The following is a 23945-nucleotide window of genomic DNA, read 5'->3' as shown; positions in this document are numbered from 1 at the left end:
TCATGTCCAGTTTGCGAATGAATCATTCAATGTAACCGGATCTTTTTGAACCAGTTCACCAAATCGAACTGAATCATTTTAAACGGTTCGCGTCTCCAATACACATTAATCCACAAATTACTTAAGCTGTTAACTTTTTTAATGTGGCTGACACTTCCTCTGAGTTCAAACAAACCAATATCCCGGAGTAATTCATGTACTCAAATAGTACACTGACTGAACTGCTGTGAAAAGAGAACTGAAGATGAACACCTAAGAGATGAACGGGACTAAGAGCTCTCGGACTAAATCTAAAATATCTTAAACTGTGTTCCAAAAATAAACAGAGGTCTTACGGGTTTGGAACAACATGAGGATGAGTTATTAATGACATAATTTAGCAAATTGGGCGAACTAACCCTTTAAGAACACGTGAGAATAAATCAGTTCTCAGATAACAGATAACTCAGATAAAAGATAACAGGAACTCTGCATCCACTCCTTCTCTCTACCGGGATACTCTTCTTCGGTTTTTGTTTACACTAGTTTTCAATACTATTGTGTGCCACAGCATCTGCTCTGGGCATGTGATCTAAGCTCAAATCTGACTGGATGGCCCATTACACAGTGGAGCGACGGGGAAAGAAATCAACACACAGGACAAAACAATTAATCCTCACTTTTTCGCGCCGCGAATGATCAGGTCTGGTGTGAATAACCCCATAGGGATCTATTGTTTCAATTCAAAAGCGTCAAGGCACACTGAACATTCATGCCAAATTTTCGCTTTCATTGTGCCAGTCCCTTCAGGTTGTTAGGCCTCTCTCTGCTTCCCTGTTGAGCCTCTCTCCTTGTGGCTCGAGGCCTTGGGCTCCACTCAACTTATGTATCTCTGTTAATACTGTTCAGCAGGTTGTTGCTACCATAAATCTGTCGAGTCAGTTCTTTGAACAGGTTTATTCAGAACTGGCGGGAGCCCCTCTGGGTGGCAGGCCAGGGTCTGGTTTAGTTTTTAGACACCTGGTCGTATCCCCATAAAGGAATCTCTTCCTTCTGATTCCAATCCTTGAGCTCTTCCCTAGGCTTGGGCTTTCTAGCCTAGCCCTTAACAGGTAAGTTCTTATTAGGGTATGCAGCTCAGGCCCTTGGTCGAAAGGGATAATGTCACTGACAGCCATCAGGACGTCCTTGGGGCAACTCCCATGGCTATGGTAGAGTTGGTACTTAGTGCTCTCCATGGTTTCTGGCATATACTCCCCTCAGCATGGCGTTGTGGTTATACCGTTCCCCAAAACAAACACTAGAGGATGCAGTTTGAATTTCACGTGAAAGATAACTTCAAAGGTTACGTTTTTAACCGTGGATCCCTGAGAAGGGAATTTGACACCGCATCCTCTAGCTCCCTTGCCATCCTTCGGATGTAAGCTTCAGATGAAGAAGCAGATGATGTGTTTTCCCAGCACCCTTTTATACTGTGGTCGCTCCTGGTGATGATGTCACAGGCTGTCGCCAGCCAATGTTATTGTCGTGTTTAGATGTATGCTTCAGACACAGGTCATGCTGAAGGCGTTCCTCAAAGTGTCCTCATGAGGTCGCATGTGTTTCGCAGTCTCTCCTTCCCTTCTCACTTACGTAACATGAGACGTTTTTAATTATTTCCATTTTTTAGTGCTTTTACATAAACACATCATATTTTAAAACTTTTTATCTAATGTTAAAGTGTCATCAATATATTTTGTATATTAATATATTTAATAATATCTATTTTTTATTTTCTTAAACTACATTTTTTTTAATAGTTTCAGTTGTATTTTTAGCTGCTTTTGTGAGAGAAAAAGATTGGCCCATTATATTCAAGAAATGTCTAAAAATGATATTTCCATTACCATATTTAAACAAAATACATAATTTGAGATGTGTTAAAAATGTTTATAAATAAATTAGACAAAATAACAGAGTTCTGAACAAATTAGAGTGTACATAGATTCAGAGGTTTATGAAGACACGCGGACAGCAGAAGGACAGTTGGAAGGGTAGCATTTTTTTTTTGTATAGTGGTGGGGGGGGGTGATGCTTTTCATTGCATTGAAGGTCAGATTTGATCTGTCATTCTGTCTGTTTGTTTGCTTTCTGCATTCATTCCTACTTTTTTCCTGCCTCTTCCTCAATCCGTGGTTTTATTTTTCTCCTCTACATGTAATACATACACAAGCACCTGAGTAATCACGTACTCTCTTTTTTATGAACAATTGGCGTTGATTATGGCTGGTAAGCAAACTGCTCTGAAAGCTCAGAATGACTCCCTTCTTCAGATGAATTCCCTCATGCTGTTTGTATGAGAGGAATTGTGATTGTGAGGCTGAATCATGGCTTAAATAATAATGGCATATCAACACAGGTGGGAACGAGAGGAGGCTGAACTTATCAACAGCAGCACAACAGTCAATTGCAATAAACGGATGACAAAAATCATGCTCTCCTGGGTAAAACAAAGCAATAATGAATAACATTATGCCTCAAAAATCCTTTAAACAATACTAGATAATGAAACACATTTTAAAATCATGTCTTTATTACAACAAATGGGTATTTTTACTTGTGTTTTATATTAAGTCTGTATACATAGGTTGAGACTGTAAAGAGTGAGTGGGAAGTTGGGAACATTTTTCATATATTGGTTAATGGTTAAACTATTATTTATTATAATACATTATCATTTTATACATTTTTTTTTTTAACATTATTTAATAATTCACAAAACAACATCAGCAGAAAGGAACATTTTCTCCATTTTGAATAGAGACAAAAATCTTTCACACTTAAATATATAACAATAAAATGTACTCAGTTACTAACGTAACCTCGGTTCCCTGAAATACGGGAACGAGTACTGCGTCAAATACGCTTTATGGGAAAAACTCATTTTTTCTCCTGAACTGAAGCCTTATTCAATCACGCAGTGAAACTGCACGGCCATTGGTTCGTGCAGTGTTATTAAAACAAACCAATGGCTCAGCAGCGGTGCTGCACGAACCTATGGCAGGGAAGCCTGCCAAAGCCCTCCAAAATTGGCGGGGAATCTGGCTATATATTGGCCGCTTCGCCACAGCAATTCAGGTTACCTCGACTGAAGCGACGACTGAGTTGTGCAGCCTTTTAGCATGGCAAGGAACGCAGTACTCGTTCCTGTGTTTCAGGGAACCAAGGTTACGTTAGTAACCGAGTACGTTCCCTTTCAATACTTCACTCGTACTGCATTGAAGATGCTTATGGGAACCCAGTTCTATCACGCCATGCTAAGAAGGGGGGACGACCAACGTAATCATACTTGATCTGTGATACCAAGATATGACAATAACAACTAGGAGCAGAATAAGCTCAATGAGGTTACTTCTGGCCTAGCCTGATCATCCCGTGTTCGTATCGCCTCAGTACCAAAGGGACCGAGTGCATACAAGCAGAGTTTGAGTCTTGGGCAAAGAATGGCCAAGAGCATGCAAATGAAGAACAAAAAGGTGACCTTTACACAGAAAATACCCTAGCATGAAGTGCCGGTACGTCTAGATTATAAAATCTAGCAAATGTGGACGGCGAGTTCCAACCAGCCGCCGCACAAATTTCTGCAATAGTCACACCACTAGACCATGCCCAGGACGAAGACACTGCTCTCGTCGAATGGGCTCTTACTCCAATTGGGCTTTGCAGGCCCCAAGAAGAGTAGGCTAGCTGGATTGCATTCACAATCCACTTTGAAAGCCTTTAGTTTGAGACCGGTAACCCTCTGGCGCTGTTTCCAAAGCATATGAAGAGCTGCTCTGATCGCCTTATTGGAGCAGAACGCTCTATGTAGACTTTTAGAGCCCTCACTGGGCAAAGCAGATTCAGCTCTCGATCGTCCTCTGTGTTTTGTAATGCAGAGAGAGTGACCACTTGTGCTCTGAAAGGTGATGAGAGCACCTTTGGTACATAGCCATGCCTTGGTTTCAGGATGACCTTCGAGTCGTTAGGCCCGAATTCTAGGCAATTAGGGCTTATCGAGAGTGCTTGCAATCGCCCACACGCTTAACAGATGCTAGTGCCAACAGCAGAGCGGTCTTTAGCGACAGGGCCTTAAGGCCTATGGACTGTAGCGGTTCAAAGGGGGCCCTCTTTAGGGCTCTCAGTACCGTGGGCAGGTCCCATGAAGGGACAGTGGGAGGGCAAGGCAGATGACCTCTCATAAATCAGACGACTAAGTCGTTTCTGCCCACTGACTGGCCTGCTATAAGGGCGTGTGACGCCGCTATAGTTGCTACGTAGACCTTGAGCGTGGAAGGGATCGTCCCTTCTCCAAGAGCTCTTGTAAAAAGGACAGTATCACTGATACGTCACAGGAGGTCGGGTTTTCACCATGGTCTGAGCACCATGTGGAGAATACAGACCATTTGGAGGCATAGAGGCGTCATGTAGACGGAGCTCTAGCCTGTGAAATTGTGTTTAGCACACGCTCAGGGAGTCCTGTGGGTTCCCGTCGAGTGACCAAAGGTGCAGAGACCACATCTCTGGGTGAGGATGCCAAATCGTTCTGTCCGCCTGAGAAAGGAGGTCCCATCTCAGAGGAACAGGCCATGGGGCCGCTGTCAGCATTTGTGACAGGTCGGCTATCCAGTGCTGATTTTCCCAGAGTGGGGCTACAAGAAGAACCCTGCAACTCTGGTCCCTGACCAGCCTGATTACTTGGGGAATCAGTGATCTGACCAGCACGTGGTGGCTCTTTAGGTCTTTAGGACAGGAAGCTCTGGCAGGCTCGTTGACCTGCAATCATCTCGAGGCAGTTGAAGTGAAGCCTGCTCTCCTCTTTCGACCATCGGCCGAAAATCGGGTTTCCCTTTGCACAGCGTGCCCCAACCTTTGTTGGACGCGTCTGTGGAAAACACTTTCCTTCTGCAAACCATACCAAGCGGGGCACCCCGTTCCATCCATTGCATGTTCCTCCAAGGGGTCAGGGCCAAAATGCACTGAGGCTGAGGCTGAGGGGCAAAGTTCTGTAACCCAATGCCTCCCCCTCTGACTGAGCTAGAATTAGCCAGTCGTCAAGGTAATTGAGAATGTGGATTTCCTTCTGCCTGAGAGGGGATAGAGCCGCATCCATGCACTTTGTAAACGTGCAAGGCGCCAGAGACAGCCCAAACGGGAGGATCTTGTATTGGTAAGCCACACCGTCGAAGGCAAATCTCAAGAACGGCCTGTGACAGGGGGCTATCTGGATGTGAAAGTAAGTGTCTTTCAGATCCAGCGAAAAGAACCAATCCCCTGAGCATATTTGTGAGAGAATTTGTTTCAACGTGATCATTCTGACGACGTTGTACGGCAGGGTTTGGACGGATGGTTGGCCTTGGTTTTCCATCCAATAGCCGTGGGCGGGCAGAGATGCGCGGCCACAGACTCACCCAGCGGTGGCAATCGCTCGTATCCTCTCTCTTCAGTGCCGTCAATCAAGGTGAGGGCAGATGAAGATGAAGTACGCAAGCACCCCGAGTAGGGGGCGCGCCACGATTTTGTAAGCTCATCGTGGACTTCCGGGAAGAACGGGGCCGTTCACTAACGAGGGGCTTGCTGGCGCCCCGGCAGAAACCATTCATCCAGACGGCTACAGGATGGTTCCTCTGGAGGAGACCATTCCAGACCCTGCTCGTCCACTGCCCTGGAGAGAATGCGGATAAGTTCGGCGTCCATCCCGAGTTTCGTGCGGCTAGGCTCAGATAACATCGACAGCTCCTCAGCATCTGAAGCAGCTAGAGACATGCTGTCTTCTAGCAGTTCTTCCTCAGTCCCTCCAAACAAGACCAGATCACTTACGGCAGCAGAGGGACATTGGTCTGGCTGAATAAAGAGGACTGGGGAATCCCCTCTGGGCGGAGAAAACGAGGCACGTGGGGGCTGAGCCGGCGTGAGCTCGCTTTCTTCCTGTTGCTTTAATCCTCTGCCCCACCTTTTCTTCCTTGCCGGCTCGCGGGAGGAAGAAAACGGGAGGGCGCGAGGAGCGAGATCGCTCTCTGAAAAGAAAGCGTTTAGCGAGCCCGAGAGGCGATATTCATGTTTTTGCAATGAGAACAGGATTTCCCTGCGAGTGCTGCGTCAGCGTGGGGTTTCCCCAAGCACGCGACACACTCGCTGTGCCCGTCATCAGCGTGCAGAGCTGCAATGACGAGACGGCATTTGAAACAACGCCGTAGAAAAGGCTCTTTTAGAGAAATTTGCTCTTTCAATCTCTCTCGCCGGATGCCCGCAGGGAAGCAAAGTATCTGCAGCTGGGACTGGCAGTCGCGTTCCAGTGCGAGGCTTGTCAATAGCGAGCAGTTCAGTGGAGATCAGCGAAGCGATGTGACGTCGTCGCTGAAGGAGAAGAAATCTGAATTCCTGTGGCGAAGCAGCCAATATATAGCCAGATTCCCCACCCATTTTGGCGGCCTTTGGCGGGCTTCGCTGCCATAGGTTCATGCAGCACCGCTGCCAAGCCATTGGTTTGTTTTAATAACACTGCATGAACCAATGGCCGTGCAGTTTCACTGCGTGATTAAATAAGGCTTCAGTTCAGGAGAAAAAAATGAGTTTTTCCCATAAGCGCCTTCGACGCAGTACGAGTGAAGTATTGAAAAGGAACAAAGATCATGCATTAAAAAAAATGCCAATTTTGTGCATTGAAGTGCATAATGAATTAAAAATATAATTTGTTTTCTTTCTTTTTTTTTGCATTATAATCTTAAATATGAACAGGTAACTCTTATAATGTATTAAAACCTGAAATGCTTTATTATGTGTATTATACATTATAAATACTTCGATAATGCATTACATAAAAAGGACTCAAGAAAAGTCTAATTATACACTAGAATCAAAAGTATACTTATCTGCGTGAGTTTACCTGTCTGCACTCCATGCTCCGCTAGGCCTCGGCCGTACCTGCCACAGCTGCACTCCTGTCTGCTTCGCAACAAAGCAGGAAGAGAAGTGGCCGTTGCCTAGCGATGGTGTTGCCATGGAGACTAGCCAGACTCCCGCTATAAAGAATAGGTTGTTATATGTACATCGAGAGCAGAGAGGGAGAGAGAGAGGCAGTGGAGTTTGGAGTTTCTCTAGGTTTGAGGATGGAGGGGAGGGAAGTTCATTAAATCAGAGAGTGTGGGAGAGAGAGAGAGAGAGAGAGAGAGAGAGAGAGAGACTTGCTGAATTCTCTTTATGATTTGGCATATATATGAGGGCAGACAGTAGTGTTGAGTTATACTGCGTTCTGCCTCATTTGCTATTCTGTATTAAGAAGAGGGCCGAGGGCTGTTTGGCTAGACTGCCTCCTTAGGATAATTTAGACTCTCACCATGCTATCCTTTCTCTCATTTTCTTTTCTCTTTCTTTTCTTCACTTTCTTTCTCACATGCTCATATAAAAAGTTTAATACCAGAAAAAAAAGACTTCTTATGTTCTGTTGAGGTCATCGCTTTAGTTTTAATGAATTTTAAAGATATATATATATATATATATATATATATATATATATATATATATAATTAATAAATTGATTTTTTTATTCATATTATTATAACAATATTATTACCACATGCATTTTGATCATTTTGATTTTATTACATTTTATAATTGTTTTAATATTCATAAAGAAATATAATATAATATAATAAAAAAAACATGATATTTTGTATTGTGCACTGGGAAATATTTTATTTATTATTTATTATTTATTTTATTTAGCTTTTACTTCTAGTAACTGAGCTAACCTTGCAAATGACATGCGCACATACATAGCATTTGTTATTATGGCATTGCAATATCCTCAGTTTAACCAGATGGGAGGCACAGAGTCAGATTCTGCATATGATCCCTAAAAAGAGCTTATTGCACCCCTGACCTCTCATTCACATTATTTATAAACATACATATATCTAAGGATATGTATAATAAGGACAGAGTACAAAAATCATTCATTGTTAGAGGTATCATGGAGTATCATAAGCACAATATATATTGCATGAGGTTGTTCTGGATTCACAATCCCAGGGTTGTGCAGTGGAAATATTGATTTTCAAATGTTTATAGTTTCCCTCTGTTCTATGAAAGTTGGAGGGTGGAAAAGTCTCACTAAAGTGTGTTTTTCCCACTTGCATATACAGTAAATTTCTGTGAATTTTGTCTTGTATGAAGGATTTAGTTGCAAAGGTTCTTTATGCTGGTGCTTGTGTGTGTTCATGTTATTTTATTCCTTTTTGTGCTGAAGAGTGGTTTTGCTTTTGTGAACACATTCAAAGAATGTTGTGATCGTGGCATTAATTCAGTGTTTTAGGCTGCAAGATACAATGTGTGTATCTGCTGTTCCATATTCCATACTAGAGCTCTGTGCCACCATGTATCTCACAGCATTGGTTTGTGTGTGTGTGTGTGTGTGTGTGCGTCAGACTGACTGCACCGCAACCATAGATCAGGTTTTATTATGCACCAAAAGCTGATCCTGCTCTCCTTTCACAATGTCATTCTGTTTAAGATCTGGTATGCATCTCAGCCACTGACTGGACAAACAATTTAGGCCTATACAACACTAAAAATGCCTTTTATATATACATTTTGATTATTTTATTATTTTACCTTTATATTTACTATATTTGTTTTACTATATTATATTATATTATATTAGTCCCTACACATTGTTTACAGAAAAACATGGCAAACTAAATATTGGTAACATCTAAATTAACTGGTTTTATTAAAGTCAAAAATATCATTTAACATCAGCTGAATACATTGATCAGCAAAACTAACATCAACAACAAAAAATATTAAATTCATTCGATGGTAATAATCTCAAAATGGTCAAATATCAACAAATAACTGTCTTGACCAATATACTGTATTATTTTCATGATTGGTACTTGTCTAGTTGTATTCCTAACCCAATAATACAAATGCTGTTTGTTTATGTGTAAGCATACATGGACTTATGGTAGTATGATGAAGGGGGTTATTAAAAGCAGAAGTCCACCCCATTTGTCATGGTCCAGAAGTGGGGTGCAGCATGTGGGCAACCTCAAAAACTGAGGCAAAGATGTAGCAGTAATAAAGCCGAGATAAAGCCGAGCTCAGGAAAAGGTTTGTATGTGTAATGTGTCATTTGTTTGTGTAAAATCCATCCACACTGCAGCAAATCTTAAAGAGGCGCCTCTTATGTCCTATTTTAAAGCTAGTTTGGTTCAAGAGGCGCTAGTGTGAGGTTTTCTGCAGTATAAGGCACACAATAAAGGAGTATTTTGGGTAAATATGACAACAGAAAAAAAATTACCATATGATATATGAACAGGATCACATGAGTAGCAGTGTGATACAGCATTCATTCTTCAGATCAATCTCATATTTACAAAATAACATTAGTTTCCGCCGAGGACAGCAATATCTTTGTCGTACTATCTTTCAAGGGTGATTTCAGATGGCAGTACTACAGTGCATTTGTTGGCTGCATCTTACAAGCTGCTGATTAGTAAAAATAACTTCTATACTACTACTATTCTATTATTTATTGAATAATACAGCCATCATAAAAATTATTAAATCAATTCAGTCAAAATTGATTTGAGGATGGAGGCAGCGCTCTGATATACAGCATTAAAGTGATGTTAAATATAATGTGAAGTGATTTTGCCCTCAGCCAAAACTATTTGCTCTGGAACAAATTATAGATTAATCAGGCCAAAGACTACCCATTAGATTGACCCAAAATGAACTACATCTCACGTTTAAGCACTATAGAGAAATCAGAGCCAGCAGAAAATTCCAGAAGATCTTTATGAGCTCTGAACGTACGCTGATGCTCTGGAGCTCACATCTCCAAAAACATTAAAATAAATTTTCAAATAGATTTTTCAAATACATTCCATGACACACACACTCACACAAAACAACAGTATTATTTATAAAATTATAGTAGATTTGGGCAACCGCCATGACACTCTGTGAGAAATACTGCAAGTGGAGTGATACAAACGTTGAAACCGTTGGAGTTCTGTTTTCACTAGAATAGTGAATTTTGTGAATTTTATTCACAATAGAACATAGATAACATAGCAAATGTTTAAACTGAGAAAGTTTACAATTTTATGCACAAAATGAGCTCATTTCTATTTTGATTTCTGCTACAGGTCTCAAAATAGTTGGGACGGGGCATGTTTACCATGGTGTACCCTCTCCTTTTCTTTTCAAAACAGTTTGAAGATGTCTGGGCATTGAGGCTATGAGTTGCTGGAGTTTTGCTGTTGGAATTTGGTCCCATTCTTGCCTTATATAGATTTCCAGCTGCTGAAGAGTTCGTGGTCGTCTTTGACGTATTTTTCGTTTAATGATGCGCCAAATGTTCTCTATAGGTGAAAGATCTGGACTGCAGGCAGGCCAGGTTAGCACCCGGACTCTTCTACGACGAAGCCATGCTGTTGTTATAGCTGCAGTATGTGGTTTTGCATTGTCCTGCTGAAATAAACAAGGCCTTCCCTGAAATAGACGTTGTTTGGAGGGAAGCATATGTTGCTCTAAAACCTTTATATACCTTTCAGCATTCACAGAGCCTTCCAAAACATGCAAGCTGCCCATACCGTATGCACTTATGCACCCCCATACAATCAGAGATGCTGGCTTTTGAACTGAACGCTGATAACATGCTGGAAGGTCTCCCTCCTCTTTAGCCCGGAGGACACGGCGTCCGTGATTTCCAACAAGAATGTCAAATTTGAACTCGTCTGACCATAAAACACTATTCCACTTTGAAATAGTCCATTTTAAATGAGCCTTGGCCCACAGGACACGACGGCGCTTCTGGACCATGTTCACATATGGCTTCCTTTTTGCATGATAGAGCTTTAGTTGGCATCTGCTGATGGCACGGCGGATTGTGTTTACCGACAGTGGTTTCTGAAATTATTCCTGGGCCCATTTAGTAATGTCATTGACACAATCATGCCGATGAGTGATGCAGTGTCGTCTGAGAGCCCGAAGACCACGGGCATCTAATAAAGGTCTCCGGCCTTGTCCCTTACGCACAGAGATTTCTCCAGTTTCTCTGAATCTTTTGATGATGTTATGCACTGTAGATGATGATATTTGCAAAGCCTTTGTAATTTGACGTTGAGGAACATTGTTTTTAAAGTTTTCCACAATTTTTTTACGCAGTCTTTCACAGATTGGAGAGCCTCTGCCCATCTTTACTTCTGAGAGACTCTGCTTCTCTAAGACAAAGCTTTTATAGCTAATCATGTTACAGACCTGATATCAATTAACTTAATTAATCATTAGATGTTCTCCCAGCTGAATCTTTTCAAAACTGCTTGCTTTTTTAGCAATTTGTTGCCCCCGTGCCAACTTTTTTGAGACCTGTAGCAGGCATTAAATTTTAAATGAGCTAATTAAGTGGATAAAAGTGTAAAATTTCTCAGTTTAAACATTTGCTATGTTATCTATGTTCTATTGTGAATAAAATATTGGCTCATGTGATTTGAAATTCCTTTAGTTTTCATTTTATTAAAATTTAAAAAACTTCCCAACTTTTCCGGAATTCGGGTTGTAAAATATTGCAACTGTTTTCTATTCAAAGACATTTTAGAATGTCATTTTTTTCCTGTGCAAGCTGAATCCTTCAGAAATCACTGATGCTTTTCTCAAGAATCATTAATATAATTGTCAATGTTAAAAACAGTATACTGCTTAATATTTTTATGGAAACTGTGAACACTACCATTCAAAAGTTGCAAAGACTCATCCAGCTGATCAAAACACATTTATAATGTGGCAAAAGATGTGAAATTCAAAATAAATGCTGTTCTTTTGACACGTTTAAGTATTTATGTACATGCATTTTGATAGAAACTGAAGGAAAAAAAAATGGTGCAGAATGTTATTGCACTCCATCAGCACTGCTTGACTTCCTAAAAGTGCAGCTGTCTTTCTCAATCTTTAATCTAACCCTTATTTCACATGTCAGATCCGGCATGTGGAATCATCTTTATTAATGTGAGAGATGTTGCTAAAATGCACTCTAGTTTGATTGTCTCAAGTTTTTTTTGGGATCATAGACTATAGAACAGTTTGTGCCAACAGGTGCTTACGAGAACTTCCTGTGGCGGTGATACTTTGAGCTGCTTTTTCTCCCAGCCAATTGTCCTAATTAGAGATGTGTGATCTTGCTAAAATAGAATGGTGTCACTATAGGATCGTTTGGAGAAGTGAGGGGTGTGGAGAGAGTGAGAAAAGATAAGGGAGGGAGGTATTTGAGGATTCCTCTTCCCATCTCTGTCTTTGGATTCCCATGGGGCTGCAGACACACTTGAAAGCTGTGAAGTTTGCTGTTCTGCCCTGCATTCTCCTCATAATTGGCCAAATGCTGCAATGGGGAAGATTTAGGGAGGTAGGAAGGCATGGAAAAGAAACTCATGCGTCTGTCTTTAAAACTATCTATCAATGTTTTTATTTTTTTGGCTTGACTCATCTCTCTGTTCTTCACATCTTCTTTTTTGTGTTAATATAGGGCTTTGTTCCAATCCCTAGTTTCCTGCCTCACTGTCTGCTGCCTGCATAGACAGATGTCTTCTAGAAAAGCAGCCTCCTAACTGTCATGGAAACTCAAAAGTGACTGATTTGGAAAACTCTTCATAGGCAGCAACTCTGCATGGGAGACTCGACTCAACTTCAGTAGAGTTTGGCGTTAGCATGAGACTTTATATATAGGCATCTTATAATGCCTTAATAAAGCAAGCTATTGAATAAACAAATATTATTTCAGTTATTATTATTATTATAAAGCATATTTTAAAGTATATGTAAATAATAAGGTTCTATGGTTTTTGAATGAAACATAACTTTTATATAGAAAGAAATTTAAATTCCTGTGTATTAGTGTATAATTATTAGTGCTGTCAAACAATTAATCACATCCAAAATAAAAGTTTTGTTTGCATAATATATGTGTGTGTTCTATGTATATTTATTCAAATAACAATCAACAAGAGGAAGAAATACACGCAGACAGTTCATAATCCTGACACATACATATATTATGTAAACATAAACTTTTATTTTGGATGTGATTAATTATGATTAATCGTTTGACAGCACTAATTATTATATTATATTATATTATATTATATTATATTATATTATATTATATTATATTATATTATATTATATTATATTATATTACATTATATTATATTATATTATATTATATTATATACATATGATATGATATGATATGATATTATATTAACTATATAATAATAATAACAATAATAACAATCTTAAATGCCAACACCTAAATGAATGAATGAACGAATGAATGAATAATTAACTAACTAAATAAACACATATAAATTCAATGTTAATTAATATGATATGAATTCACATAATATCATATAAACAATATATAACACATACAGTATTGCATTATTATTATTATTATTATTATTATAAAGCATATTATAAAGAATAAGTAATAATAAGGTGTTGTCGAAATATAACTTTCATATTGAACAAATTTAAATTGTTGTATGTATATATATATATATATAATAATATATATATGTATAATTATTATATTAAAATCAACAACAACAATGATAATTCTAAGTATATTTAAATACAAAATAAATTATTATTATTGAATTAAATATTTTATATAAAAAAAGTTTTCTATAGTAGATATCACAACAGACATCAGTAACTTTAGTGGTACTACTGCTATACTATTATTTATTGAAAAATAATATTTAATAAACAAAGACAGCCATCATAAAAATCATTAAATCAATTCAGTCAAAATTGATTTTAGGATGGAGGCAGCGCTCTGATATACAGCATTAAAGTGGTACATATGGTAAATTATTTAGATTAAACATAGTTCATTGTATATTGATATATTTAATCAATATACATTTATAGAATCATATATTTTTATTTTACATAATGATTTAATTACACAAAGTTATTTGGGCATTCTAAAGTGAAGTGAACTCTCATTCTGGGATTTCCTTTTCCACAAAGGAAACATATATCTTAGAGCACATCATAATTCCACTTCCTACCTTTTTGAACAGGTTTTGCGTGGGGATCATGCCTTATGATGCCTTAACATGCTGCCTATGGAGGCAGCTCACTAGATTTTGGAGTAGAGCATCTGTCTGCTTCTTCCTCTCCTACCATCTTTCTTTTTTGTGTGAATGTGTGTGTTTGTGTGTGTGTGTGTGTATGTGTATGTTTGAGAAAGCAGGATTGATTGCCTGTGGCTGACATCCGAACACTACACCTTAAACACGACTTCAGGCTTTTAATCATTGATAGGCTTTTGCTGGAGTCAGGCAGGCTATGGGGCAGCCCTGTGCTCATGCCAGAAACTGCTGATGCACTCTGGTCTTTCAGATCTTTTATTCCAGCCTATATTTTAAACAAATATGTTGTTTGTGCTTAGTACATGAGACAACAGGAGAGTGTGTTCAGATGGAGATGTGTGTTTGTGTATGCATGCGCTCCTCAGGGACGTGTGAGCACAGCCGCCTTTGAGACAGAGGGACAAAAGAACAGATTTCTTCTTACAACTTTTTAATTCTGTAAGAAATCTTCTTAAGAAATCAAAATGCACTTAAAAAATTGTAATGTCTAAAATAACAAATATTATTTAACATCACTCAACTAACTAAAACCGAACTGAAAACTACTTTAATGGGTTAAATCCGTTAGAAATAGTTTTAAAGGTAATATTCGCAGGTTACTACATTTTACAGTATATATTTGTCAATACTTGCATGTTTTTCTTAACTTTGCAGTGTACAATCTTTGCCACAGTACTGTCAAGCAGTATTTATTTATAATAGTTTACTAATTTTAATTAGTAATTAATTTTAAATTTTAATAAGTTGTCTCTACATGATGTTTGAAATAATATATATCCAAATATTTTTATTGTAGACATCACAACATCATTTAAATGTAAAAATTTATAGTTTAATTTTTTTATTTGTTAAATTATATTATATTATATTATATTATATTATATTATATTATATTATATTATATTATATTATATTATATTATATTATATTATATTATATTAACAAAATTACTAAAAGTTTAACTACAATTAAAATGAAAATATAAAAATAAAAAGTAATTCAAAATATTAGGAAAAACTATAATAATATCTTACTAAATTCTGGTGTCAAATACCTTTTTTTAATCTTCTATAAAATTAACTTCAGTATTCAGTATTCTTTAAAGGAACAGTTTACCTAAAAATGAAAATTCTGTCATTATTTATCCACCCTCAAGTTCTGCAGCCAATATTTGAGTAGAACAGACTGTAGCGCTGCTTTCTGGAGTGCAGTCCACTTCTTCACTTCTTCAGTTTTTAGCTCTAATTATGCAGTGTGAATGTGAAGCTAACCTTTGAGTTTTTGGTTCCTTATTTTCGGTGAACTGCCCAGCTTTCAGTAATTATCCTTATAATTTGGATTCCAACCTCTTGTTCTCGATTTAAACTAGTTTTTACTATTTTTACACACTAATTATTAGAGTGAGTGGCATGGCAAATGTGAACTGGTTGCTTGCTGTACGCTAGTCTCAGCTTCAGGCCAATGAACCATCGACTGACCATCTGGTTACACACAGAAACGGCAAGCTCCAGTCTGATTGGCCGTCTTAATTTCAAATCAGCTCACAGGGAAATAGCTACTGTAGAAAGAGATTTTCTTTAAAGGATCTTGAAGCACTGTGCTCATGTGTCGTAGATGTGTTCGATTTACAGTAAATATGAACACAGGCATATTAGCAGCACCTCTCAAGTTTATTCTTGATCCAAAAGTCCAAGGGATTTTAATGTGTTCCTAAGATGCAGACAGACTGACAATAATTGTATAATAACAATAGTTTGACAAATGAATTAAGTTTTATAAAAGGGAAGCACTTCCAAAAAAAATACTGAAACAAAATTTTGCCAGTTTTGTAGGTTTTTATTTGATTCCCCCCACAAATGCATTAACATATTTTGCTTAGCTAAGTGCAAATACAAAGATTTATTTGTAAAATAAGAAACAACAAGATAAAATTAATGTGTTTTTTGATTGTATATTTTTTTTTTTGTGCAATTGTCCCATGCAATAGTGAGAATTTCTCATTCGGTTTTTAAGCACATAACAGGGAAACAGTGGACTGCAGACAGTCAGAGCTTTCATTTCCCTACTATTCAAACTGCAGAGACCTGACCTGTGATGAAAAGTTTAGCGTTTGGCTTTAAGCACCCTGGACAGCTCCCGGGCACAACGTGTGCTCATCTCTAATGCTCTAATGCTAACACAATACAACCGCACACACCACAAGCGCTACTGTACGTCCTAATGCCATGTTGATTTAGAAACTGATTCAGTCCAGTTCTTGTCCCCGCTCAACTTTGCATGCGTAATTTGTGGAGTGACTGTTTGCGTATGTTTGCACACAGAGGTTTGGACGGCAAACACTTTTTCATCTGCACTGGGTTTAATACTTCCTCTGTCTCTTATCTTATCCTGGTCCTTTCTCTCTCTTCTCTCTAGAGATTAGGGAAGAAAACAGCCCAGATTCCCCCACTCTCTCTCTCTCTCTCTCTGTGTAACACACACACACACACATGCTCCCTCCCCCACTGATTGGATCTCTAGAGGATGGAGTGGATTAATGACCTCGCTGGAGAGGGCCAGAGCTCTCCAAATCACCCGCTCATGATCACTGTGTGTGTGTGTGTGTGTTGTGTTTTACACAGCCACATACGCTTATTTCTACTATATATATATGCAAGCAAAACCAGACGCACTGCTGGATTAAATTCAACCGGCTGAAAGCCAGACCCGTTCAGCCATGAATTCAAGGCGATCTGAGCACTGCACAGAGCTGTCCTTGTGTTCCTTGTTAATTATATACACCAGTCTCCTGCTGTGTATTTGTTTGTATCCACAGCAGTTTCCTCTCTTCCTGTGACAATATTTAACAGACCTCCAGTTCTCCCAGTGGAGAGCCTGTCCCTAGGCTTCAGCAGAACCATATACCACTGTGATAGGAAACATATGGACAGAAACACACTACACAATTTGGCGGGCTTCATATGAGCAGCTCTAGTTAGTGCTCCTCGCACTATTGCTCATATTTAGGGGTGGGATTTGAAGAAATCTCTCATTATTAAAATGTGTTTGTGCTACATGAATGATATTTATTTTTTGAGTTATCAGACATGTGATTTGCTTCTGGTGAAAAATAAAATGGTCAATATATACGTATATATAAAAAGTTTGAAAAGTTTGAAGTCAGTGTAAAAAACAAAAAACACCCTTATGCATACTAAGGTTGCATTTATTGATCAAAACTACAATAAAACTGTAATATTGTGAAATATTATTATATATAGAGTAAATATTATTTAAATTAATTACATTCAATTTTTAAATATATTTATTTTTTTTAAATTCTGTAATGTCAACGCTGCATTTTCAGCAGCAGAAATAATTCTAAAATGCTGATTTGCTGCTTTTATTTTATTTATTTGTTGATTGATTGATTGATTGATTGATTGTCAGTGTTGAAGACTGTGAAAAAAATGCTGCTTAATATTTGTGGAAACCATATAAAACATGTTGATTGATATTCATTGATAACTAATATCATTTAATAATAACATATTTTTAAACTATCTTTTTATTTAAATTTGTGCTCGTTTCTCTTCTCTTTGCAGCCAAAAAAGCAGCTGATGGTTCTGTCATCCCGAACGGCTACTGTGACTTCTGTCTAGGAGGCTCTAAGAAAACAGGCTGTCCTGAAGATCTAATTTCCTGTGCGGACTGTGGCCGATCAGGTGCGTCCAAACCCATGGAAGCTCTGCTCGGAAATGGGTTTTATTAATTTGCTCAAAATATTACCTTCTTCTCGGGCTCTTGCAGGTCATCCGTCGTGCCTGCAGTTCACGGTCAACATGACGGCGTCGGTGAGGACCTACCGCTGGCAGTGCATCGAGTGCAAATCCTGCAGCCTGTGCGGGACATCAGAGAACGATGTAAGTCAACTGAACAAAGTAACTTACTTTTCCAGTGGACTCTTTGTTGTGTTTCTGAACTCTTTAATACAGGGCCCCAGCGCTGGTGTTTGGGGACATGTGCATACAAGGATCAACTTGCATTATTTTTACAGGATCAGCTTTTATTCTGTGATGATTGTGACAGAGGGTATCACATGTATTGTCTAAGCCCCCCTATGTCGGAGCCTCCGGAGGGTATGTCCTATCTGTTTAAAATTGATATGATATATATATATATATATATATATATATATATATATATATATATATATATATATATATATATATATACACACACACATACATATACATATATAATATTAAGCAATAAGATAATTTCAACATTAACCAATAAATTATTCTTGGAGCTGAATATATAATTTTTATGCAATATTTGTATCATATAAATTAACATCAATTAATAAATACTTAATTAACAAATTAAATTTGTACAATATTTAGTTTTTTTAAGCATATATCTTGCTAATCTAGTGTTTTTTTTATTATTAATTAGCATCAGTTAATAAAATATTTGTTTAAATAATATAATATAATATAATATAATATAATATAATATAATATAATATAATATAATATAATATAATATAATATAATATAATATAATATAATATAATATAATATAATATAATATAATATAATATAATATAATATAATAACATTTGTGTGTGTGTGTTGCATAAATCTAGCCCATTTTATAGAGGTTTGTCCATACAACAACAAAACAGTGTAATGTGATAAGAAAAACATTATATAAAACAATATAAAAACAATAAAAAACAATATATCTAAATTCAAGATATATTCTCTCAAAACAAGAAGAAAATAGAAAAAAATACTGATAAACAATACATCTTGCAGTGTACAAGAGCTGCTATTTCTGACTTTGGCCAAATATTACACGCCTCAGTATTATACAACATTTGTGGCTCTTTCTTTGCAGGGAGCTGGAGTTGCCATCTGTGTCTGCGCCAGCTAAAGGAAAAAGCGTCCGCCTACATCACTCTAACCTAATCTCCGTGTCCTACTTCACCCTAGCAGTCTCATCCTACTCTATCCCATCATCACAGATCCAAAGAGACTCCCCCAGCATCCACCAGAAGAGAACATGTTTCATATGCCCATTGCCTGAATGATGACTGCAAGGAAAACGCAGGGTGCGATTAACATTTTTGCAAGCAGACCTTTTTCTCAACAGTCCCTCCAAAGAGTTCTTTCCTTCGTGGATCAGTGTTCTTCTTCTTGTCTTACTCCATCTTATGGTGGTTAAAAAAGTAGTGCCAAACGGTTTGTCGCTCAGAAGACATTTTGCACGAGTCTGAGGGGGGCGTGTCAGTGGGAGGAGTCTCTGTGACATCATTACACGACGCATCTACTGCAAAAGAGACGAGTGCCACATGATCTGACCGCAACTTTCGGTTGGTTTAGCTCTGGTGAGAGATGGAATCAGCGCGCCATTGATTCTTAGCGGTATATTCTTCAGGAGCAGACACCAGCACGTAATGAGATCATGTTTAGTCATTCAATTTGGCCTTATTCTAGCTTTAATTAGACTTCTGTTGTAGAGATGAATGAATACTTCAATAATTAATATGCCTCGAAGGTACAACTTTTGGTTCTTGCAACACATCACAGTACATTTAAAAAAAAAGTTGGTATATCATTAACATAGTTTGTGTTTAAAGGAATATTCCTGGTTTGATACAAGTTAATCAACTACTTTTGTGGAATAATGTTGATTACCACAATACTGGTCCCTTATTTTACTTCAAAATCTGAAAGTCGTAGTTAGAGTGAGTTAGAGGTTGGGATCTATAAGACCCAATGCAATCTTATATATATAGATAATTATGACTTAATTATGTCTTTATTTTCTCAGACTTTCGAGTTTGTATCTCACAGTTCTGACTCATATCTGTCCCACAATTCTGACTCAAAAAAGTCTGAATTGTGCGATTTTTTAAAAACTTTTTAGTCCATGGTAGAAATGAGATTCCATAATTATAAACATTGTTCCGCCCAAACTCGATCTTAGCAATCAAAACGCTAAATAACATTGCATTATTATTTTGTGGCAGAAATAAGCTTTCATAAATATGTGTGTAAAAAAAAAAACTATATACAGGTGAAGGTCTGGATATTCTCAGTGTTTTTATTTTTTATGTGACAATTCCATCGCCTGCTGCGACAGTTGCAACAAGTTGTTAACATACAACACACACAAGTCTGGCACTTGAGATCTGAGAGCGCTGTGTGTGTGGGAATTGAAAAAAATAGGCTATGACACTGGAACGAGAAAATCTGCATAGACATCTTACTGTGGGCTTTTGCGGACTTGAGTGGGACAAAACGCGAAGTTGTAGGCGTTAACAGGGCAAAATATAACATATTTCTGTGGGAGCAGGATTGAACAATCCATCCCACCCAGACCTCTACAGTTCACAAGCACTAAATTTCGCCACTCAAAATGAATCCACTTGATTTCAGATTATGGAAGATCTGTTTATATGAAGCCTAAATGCTTAAATCTGGTTGACATATTTGTTTACATGTGCTTTATATATATTCCATACAAAAAATCAGCACATGTGTGAGGCCAAGTTGCTGCGTATGAGAAAGCCACTGGCTTTATGTAATTTCAGTATGATTGAAATTTCATTTGGATTGATGGAGTTGTTTACATGCAGGCTTTTCAGTCTGATTGAGCCATCAGTCATCAGTCAGTTTTTAACTGGATTACTTGAGTACATTTAAACATAGTGAGGCACTTACAATGGCCAAATTGTGTTAAAATACTAAAAACAGTTTATGAAGTATAGCCAGAAGACACAAACAGTATGTGTTAAAATGACTTCAGTGTGAAAAACACTTACTGACCTTTTCTGTGGAGTTATGTCCAATTTTGTAACTTTGTTACCATGACAACATCATCCTAAAAAAACATAAAAAAGATGAGAACAACAGTTTTAACAGACATTTTAACTGCAAAGTTAATGTTATATATATATATATATATATATATATATATATAAAATATTGTAAATTTTACATTTGTGCTTTTAAATTCTCCAAAAATTGGCCCCATTATATGCCTCTTCATTCTTGCACATTTTCTATACTTTTTTAAAGAAAACAGGGACCAGTAGAAATTGTTTTTTTTTTTTTTTGTTTTTTTTTTGGGAATCAACGTAACTTGTATTGATTCTGGAAAATTCTGGAATATCAGTCACTTCTAGGGAAGTCTTAATGCTGCAAACTATTTTCATAAATATAGATCCCTTTATTAGGAAGGTCTGAGGTGCATGTCTATCAACCAGAGTTAAATTTGCTCTGTGAGAAAAAAGAAAAGAAAAGTAGATTTAAAAAATCTTTGAACATGATCCCCACCTTCTCTTCCTATACTGAACAAGCCAACATAAAATTCCCTTTCAGCCAGGGTGCGTTTCTAAGAGTGTATATTTATCGGGCAACGTCTGTCCTTGTTTTAAAAACAGGGCGTTAAATGTTCGATTGTTTTTTTTTTTTTATGATGACTTGCTGGCATGTTGTAATAGTATCGTTTTTAAACCATTTAAGGACAAAAAATCGAAGAAAGCACACTTAATCTGCAATAATGTTTTTGTGTTTGTGACCCTCTCTGGGGAAATTGCGTCTGTATGTATGTGCGCTTTAAAACTCTTGTGGAACTTTGAACCTGTAAATGCCAGAATGCTAGTAGGCGGAGACTACTGTGGGCGGAGTGTTTTGAAAAAGTGGGAGGAGTTTGTGACATTCTGAAGATTTCAGATGCCACCGATTCTGATTTCCTGGACAAACTGAAGACCAGCTTTGGAGACTCTGTTTTTGCCCGGTCTCTTTGGAGGGCCATTTTTCCTTTTTTGTGACAAGAAAATTGTGCGCCTTTTTTGTAGAATGAGCTCTTTACTTTCTGTAAGTCTGCTTTGTGTTCTGAGACTTGCTACTGCAGCCTGCTTAAAAGAAGAAAAAATGTCAAACGAAATCCAGAGGAGTGTTACGGGGATGGCAGCACGTGTGTGTGTGTGTGTGTGATTGTGCTGAGGTGACTGTTTTGAACCCAAAGTCCCCTCTTATCCATGGCCTAACTGAAAAGACTGCCTGCCATTTTCTCAACACAGAGTCCTTTAGCTTTACGTTGCGAGACATTTGCTGTAAATAGATGAGTGCTCTGTCTTTCCAGAATCAGTCAATGTTATAGACACAAGTCAAATGTTCCATGTGCTGTAATGCATCAAAACAGTGAAAACAGCATTTTCCACGCTGTCAGTGGAATATTAATCCATGTTATTGGGTTATTTCTATTTTTGTATAATTTTCCAGTTAATGGTTTTAATGAGCACTACGCCATTGGTAACTCTGATGCCAGATATGTAAATCTTTTCGATTCTTTTTAAAAGAGTTGTAGAAATGTTTCGTCTTCAGTAGAAATAATCTTGATTTCACTTCTCTGTTCAGCCAAACCCCCCCCCCCCCCCCCCACTTGTTCTTTTTTGTATTTATTACTATTTTGCACAGTCTGTGTGATTTTATTGGATGAGGGCACTATTAGAGAGTTTTGATAATAAAATCAAAGTTGTGCATGTGATAATATCGATTACACACAATAAATACACATGGAATGTGTTGGTTCTTTCCCTCTCAGTTCCTGAAGCCAAAACACTGTGGCTCTGTGGCGTTTTCCAAAAATTGTTATGTTTGTTTGAGCGGCCCAGCATAGCAACACTGGCTCAACCAATAGCAAGAGTTTGGAGGCGGAGCTTTCTGTTTGTGTGACCAATGGCAGATGGACGGGCTGCTAAAATTGTTTTGAAAACCTTTTTGCAGTGCTGCAAGTGGTGCACAAATTACACATTTGACTTTTAACAGTATTAAGGGGGAGAAATATTATGATTTGTCTGCCTTGGTGAGATTTTTGGTTAGAAACTAACCTTTCATGTTCTGTAGTATTTTCAAACGATTGTCAAGCTAAAAAAGGGTCTGTGATTGGTTTGTATGAAAATACGATATACAGGCCTTTATTGATGAGGGGTGGTGTCATGATGATGTGATTGTATTCTTAGTAATGTGAGTATGAGCGGCATTATGTGGGATGAGGGATTATGGGTACACAACGCTTAACCAGATTGTTAAAATGGAGGGCAACTACATTTCCGTTTCAACATGGACCTCTATGTCCTCTCTCTGTCCAGCTTCGGTTGAGATCTGTGCTCTTTTTGTCTTTATTCTGTCTTGCTGATTTTGCAGGGTCTTCTCTACCTGTGAATTGTTGTGCTGTGATTTTTGCTTGCAGTCCCCCCCCCCCCCACACAAACACAGACAAAAAAGATACTGTGCGAGAGGACGCGTGAGTGTTTTCCTTTCTTGTAACTGTCCATAGAAAAATAAAACAGACGTATGGAGAAAAGAAGCGTGTTCTGACTCAGGACTGAGTTGTACATTTGTTTTCATTGAACTTGAAATGGGTGTTCCTCGTGGGACCGAGCGGCTCTGATGATTGCTGCTCAGTGATCCATTTTAAAGAATGTCTTTTCTTTTATTTCTGTCCATTTTGACAAGCAGGAAATAAAAAAAGAAAAATTACCATTATCAGATTTTGTCTTCTGTGATGTTTCCAGTGAAGCAGCGCTGAAATACCTCTTTAACTTTGTTTAGCAACAGAGGATCTGTGTGGCTTTTTTGTGTATTTTAAATCAAAGATTACATTTTATTTGGATCTTTTTGAAGCATTACAAAAGTAGTTCAATTAATGATTAAAAAACTCATTTTGACGAATGCACTGGGGGCTATTTTACATCCATTTACAATGAATAGGAACTGGAGCTTT

At 37.8% G+C, this 23945-nt stretch overlaps 1 protein-coding gene across 2 annotated transcripts in view; it reads left to right on the top strand.

The window, feature by feature from the left end:
- Positions 1-21087, top strand: part of LOC132108155 (zinc finger protein neuro-d4-like) — a 58642-nt gene extending 37555 nt beyond the window's left edge. For both annotated transcript variants that reach the window (XM_059514735.1, XM_059514736.1), the window contains exons 9-12: positions 17747-17866; positions 17952-18064; positions 18199-18280; positions 19047-21087. In XM_059514735.1, coding sequence (XP_059370718.1) covers positions 17747-17866; positions 17952-18064; positions 18199-18280; positions 19047-19117 — 386 coding nt within the window. In that variant the 3' untranslated portion in view covers positions 19118-21087. The remainder of the gene's footprint in view (positions 1-17746; positions 17867-17951; positions 18065-18198; positions 18281-19046) is intronic.
- Positions 21088-23945: the final 2858 nt, after the last annotated feature.

This window comes from Carassius carassius, chromosome 28, assembly GCF_963082965.1.
Source record: "Carassius carassius chromosome 28, fCarCar2.1, whole genome shotgun sequence".
Taxonomy (NCBI): Eukaryota; Metazoa; Chordata; class Actinopteri; order Cypriniformes; family Cyprinidae; genus Carassius; species Carassius carassius.
Note: the sequence above shows the minus strand (reverse complement) of the source record. Positions and strands in the feature narration are given on the sequence as shown.